Below are 5,426 nucleotides of genomic sequence, written 5' to 3' on the forward strand. Positions count from 1 at the left end.
TCTATAAAAACTATGAAATTAAAGTCATCTCATCTCAGGAGATGTTTCATACCTGGCCAGTGCCGAAGATCTGAACACAATCTTTGGAGGGGTCTAGGTGGCTGTCTGTACAAGAAAGAGGTGCGCAAAGTACTAAAAATATCTGTGAAACCTAGAAAAAGATTAAAGTAAATCAAGAATATAAAATGGAAATTAATATTCACACAAAACTTTATTCGTATTATTCCTAATAACGTTTAATTTAAGTGTCTATATGCTTTCCTAGAGCAGGAGCGGGCAAAATGTGGCCCACGGGCCGGATGCAGCTCGCCAAGCCATTCAATCCGACCCACGGGGGCCCTAAAAAATTTAGAAAATTAATATTTTTCTGCCCCTGGCTGCCCATCATGTGGCCCTCAATGGCTTGCCAAAACTCAGTAGCAACCATCCACCCCAAATAATTGCCCACCCCTGTCCTAGAGTAACGTAATAAAAAAGCAATTACTAACAACATACACATGGTTTGTGACAATGGTGATCAATGTATCTAGCCATGCAGGCTATACCCAGCATTGGGTTGGTGCACCAGATTTGGCCAGACAGACCTGGTATTGGCACAATCCAGCAACTAGGGCCATGCCATCCAGCCTGCAGGACAGTGGTGGCAGCATTAACTGTGGCACTGGGAGACCCATGAACTGGATTCAGCTGTGCGTCACTGGTTTAAGATACTGGAATTTTGTGCATGACACCTATACCAGAATCCTTGAATTAGAATTTCCAGAGGAAAACAAATATTAAATTAGACCTACATAGGGATCTATCGATATGGAGATAGCTGCAGGACTAGAATCTAAACAAACATCCAGAGCTTCAGTGGCTTATAGGATTTATGTTGATATTTACTTTTTGAGTTGCTTTAAAATTATGTAACGCTTGTTTTCGCTAATCTAGACTGATTAAAACCCACCCACCCCAACTTCCCTGCTGCCAACTGTACCTACCATCGCACTATAGATTTTTGTCTGTAAAGACAGAAGTCAAAAAAAGGCATTAAGCATCTAAGCATTCCTTGCCAAGGATTCTGATCAGTAACCTTCCCTTAACTGCCTGGAGTAGAATCAACAGTCTGAGCTGCAGAAATTTTACAGATTAAAGACAGATAGCTCACAACTCTCTTCTAACCACACTCCTATCTCTGGAAAACATGTATCATATCTGTGTCCAGTCAGGATGCACTTCCTCCAGAAAGTGACACTAATCCCCAGTTTTCCTTTTCCTTTTTGCGCAGCATAGGTAGCATTCGAGATACCAGCTCATGGGTTCTACTTTTAGCACACTGGGAGCTGCCTGTCTCTGACAACACTTACAGAGCATGAGGGAAGAGGCAAAGTACAAAATTATCCACTAAAGATTGTTTTCTTATCATCAAGATAAGCTGCTTATTTATTTTTCACTTAAAATAATTAGCAGTTATTAGTAACACTGAAGCCAATTTGATTTTTTTTTTAATTTGGAACTCCTTCAAACAGAAATAGAACACCTGTCTAAACCAGTGATGCTCATGATGTTAGTCCCAGGGGCCAGATGAGTACTGCAGAGCCAGACTGACTGGCTGGCATCGGGCCCCAGAGGTCCTCCACCACCTCTGCCTGACCAAGATCAGACCCATACAATCCCTGCCTGTCCCCACACACCAGGATGAGGCCCTGCACTACTCCATGTGCCCAATCTAGCACAGAGGACTGAAAGAGAGTGCCAGAGGCCAGATCTGGCCAATGGTTGAAGACCCCTGGTCTAAACTGTTACCATCTTCATGATTCACTGTATAACTATATAGCATAACATCCATGGTTTGATTTTCTATGCATGTTAACTTTTGAAGTTGAATAATTGATTTTTCACTAGTACTTACCATGCTTATTTTCAAAGAAGGACTGTGCAGAGACATAAGACACATGCCATTGGGATGAAGTTTTGTTTTCTTCATAAAGGCCAGGAAGCAACCTGTTCCTTAGTTCATTGAGCTCGTTAACTTTCAGATCAGATAGGCCCATATCTCTCAGATTAACAACAGGCTGTAATACAATAGGGAGGTAGTTAGCGATGTTAATCTGAAGTCAGGCAGAAGGCAAATGTTAATATCACATCAGGAAAAAAAAATTCTACCACTAAAACAGGAATAGAATGTCTTAAGAGAAATACCAGAAAGAAAAAAGTGTTTGAGTGAAAACTGCTTACATCCCAAAAGCTTTATTTTTTTAGCTTTTACGCTAGTTTGGATTTGAAAATGAAACACTTACCTATATGAAGAAAAATACAAAAATATAATGATTTAGCTTTAAGGGAAAAAATTTAAATCTATTTTTGACAACATCAAAAAAATCTAATTCTATCCTGCACGTGCACAAAATTAGATGTGTGCCTCTACTAGAGTAACCATGTATTTGTTCTCTCCCTAACCCAGGGAATCATGCATGGTGGTGATTCCCATACATAAAAAAAAAAAAAAAATGAAGTGTGATCCTCATTTGCACCCTTCGGGGTGGTTGGGGTGAAGGATGTGGCTGTACTCTGTTTTAATTGGAACACTTGCCATTTTGTATGGAGAAAAATGCTTCATTCTTCCTAATGCACAATCTGACTAAATAGCAAAAGCCCAAATTGCAGGTCCTAACAATATTAATTTAAAATGCATATGGTTCTACAGGATGCTTGATGGCCTGGGCACTGGGAAAGAAAAAAAAAAAGGCTGTACACTTATCCCAGCTCACTGTAAATTGTTCTCCTTAACCGCAGGAACAATTGCAGCATGCTTAATGGACCCCATTAAAGGTTCCTAACCCTTGAGCCTAGAAATTACCAGGACCTGGTCAGATAGAGGCTGCTTTAGAAGCCTTGAAAATGACTATTCCATGTCAGTTCCATTGCCCATGCAGTGCAAATGAGTACAATTGCAGTACACCATGAAAAGCGGGGCCAAAAAGTTTTTAAGAACCCAAGTCAGGGGTTGCCAAACATATGGCCTGCTGGCTGCATTTGGTCCACAGAGGAATTTGATCTGACCCACAGAGTCAGCGAATTTCAGAAGGAATGGAGGGTGGGGAAGGGCTCTGCCCATGCCTAGACAATGCCCCTCACCATCAAAGCCCTCTGGCCCCTGTCAGACAGGAGCTGGGTTGTTTAATCCTGTGGTCTTCAAAAAGTTGCTGACTGTGGAAGCAAGCTGTTTATGGGATGTTCACTGCAATGTAAGCAATAAGCATAAAAAGAGCAACCAATACCTTGTTATGTGGTTAACTGAATTATGCACACATTTAATAGGCAAGTAAGTGGAATAAACTTTATTTACGAAAAAAACGTTGCTTTCAATCAACTGTTGGAGAAATGGTCCTGTTTAGTGTTCAGAATCTAAACTTTTGTTTTCGTGACATCCACAAATAGGCTGACACATTTTGGGGTGAATACCTCAGCAACCTACTGAGCTAATTAAAGCCCACCACATGTTTCAATGTTATCTCCTTTATAGCTATTTGACTAGGTGAAATTTTGTAAGAATTAGAAGCTGGGTTAACTACATGGAAATAAATGCAAGGGAAAATCCAAAAGATAAGCAAGGGAGCAGGATGAAATGGTTTAACCCACAGAGCAGGATACCCTGATTTCAAAATCAATTTTAATTTTGTATTACATTGGATTTTTGTGTTACTTTCTTAAAGACAAACCAACCCATAAGTATCTAGAAGCACATACATATGGTTTGGTTTGCAACTGATTTATAGCTCTTAGACTAGATTTGGGACTTTCTATTGCAAACCAGGGAAACATCTTATTTATACACATTTAACAAATATTATTTTTTTCAGATTCTAATTTTACATTTTAATTATGCTAAACTAGAATAAACTGTATATTTTAACAAGCAGCAATTATTTTTACATGTGATCTATGTCAAATTGCCACTTGCCTGGAAACTAAAATGTCACAAGAGAAATAAAATACGCCCCCCCCCCTTTTTTTTTAAACAGATCTGAACTATTTTTTGTCATAATGCAGAGACATAACTAGAGGTGGGCAAATGGGGCGTTGGCCCAGGGAGCTTATTTAGAAGTGGTACAAGAATAGCATACCTCACCAGTGCTAGCCAGGCCACAAAAATTTTAGAACTATTAGATTTGATCCCTTGAGATCTCGTTTTATTCATAGATAGAAGCACAATTAAAGGCTTCCGAATCTCCCATGAGTTAATCAACTTTGAATGAAATAGTCTTTGAAATGAACAAGATAAAATAAAAAACCCCCAGGGTGCAGGTTCCCACCCTGGGGGTTTTTAAGAGGAGGTTGGATGACCACCTTATTGGGGTCATTTTGACCCCAGTGCTCTTCCTGCCATGGCAGGGGGTCGGACTAGATGATCTGCTCAGGTCCCTTCTGACCCTAGAAACTATGAAACTATGAAAATGCAAGATATTTTCATTGCATTTACCAAAAGAGGCTACTGCTGTTAAAGGCCTAGCCACACAGGTCCCTGCCGCCCCCTTCCCCTACTGGAGGGGCAGGCACCTTCCTTTCCCCCACCCATGCAGCCTTGCCACCTGGCCGCCTTCCCCCAGTTCCAGCAGGTACCCACCCCGTTCACCCACCCACTCCCCCAGACAGTCCCCAAGCCCTGGGCCTCCAACCTGACTGGCTGCATACCAGCCACATGCATGTGCGCGTTAAGAGGCACATGTGCCCAACTGCCCCAAGCAGCTCCTTGCAGGCTGGAATACTGCCAGCCTGCAAGGGGAAACCTATGCTTTCCATCATTTTTCTGGGACTTGCTCAAGACCCTTTCAAATATTGCTGCAACTCACTTTTGGGTCACAACCCACAGGTTGAGAAACACTTGTGTTAGAGGATAGGTACAAACAAAAGGAGTTTCTCTTTTTAAAACACTGAGTTTTAATTATCCTAGAAGATTGTTAGAAACAGAGGAAGAAAGATGGATTAGGTAGGAAAATAAACTATAAAATATAGCCTTGGTTTTAAAGGCAAACAAGTTATCTCACTGACTGACAAAATAATAAGGCATTAAACAAACTAAACACATATTTAGTCATTCAAGTCAAGCTATAGTCACTCTCTGATCATTATGCAAGACAAACTGACACAGGGGTGTGTCAAGGCTGCAACTGCACTCCAACTAGCTTCAAGCATCAAGGACAATAAAAAGTCCTTTTTCAGATATGTGGGAAACCAGAGGAAAAGCAAGGGTAACATTGGACCCCTGCTGAACCAGGCTGGACAACTGACAACTGATGCCCAGGAAAAAGCCAACCTATTAAATGGGTACTTTACACCAGTCTTTCATCAGTCCCGTGGGATACCCATGCCCGCTATGGAGCAGGGAGGTCCAGGTGAGGGAGATCCCCTACCCTCCATTAACGCTGACCTCGTGAAGGAAC

General features: G+C 41.3%; 1 protein-coding gene across 3 annotated transcripts in view; it reads right to left on the reverse strand.

Moving 5' to 3' along the window:
* Nucleotides 1–5,426, reverse strand: part of YME1L1 (YME1 like 1 ATPase) — a 58,651-nt gene that overhangs the window by 40,415 nt on the left and 12,810 nt on the right. For all 3 annotated transcript variants that reach the window (XM_019508246.1, XM_019508247.1, XM_019508245.1), the window contains exons 3-4: nt 1,895–2,057; nt 53–151 (exon numbers count right to left, since the gene is read on the reverse strand). In XM_019508246.1, coding sequence (XP_019363791.1) covers nt 53–151; nt 1,895–2,057 — 262 coding nt within the window. The remainder of the gene's footprint in view (nt 1–52; nt 152–1,894; nt 2,058–5,426) is intronic.

This window comes from Gavialis gangeticus, unplaced genomic scaffold, assembly GCF_001723915.1.
Source record: "Gavialis gangeticus isolate Ggan-Ray unplaced genomic scaffold, GavGan_comp1, whole genome shotgun sequence".
NCBI classification, from domain to species: domain Eukaryota; kingdom Metazoa; phylum Chordata; order Crocodylia; family Gavialidae; genus Gavialis; species Gavialis gangeticus.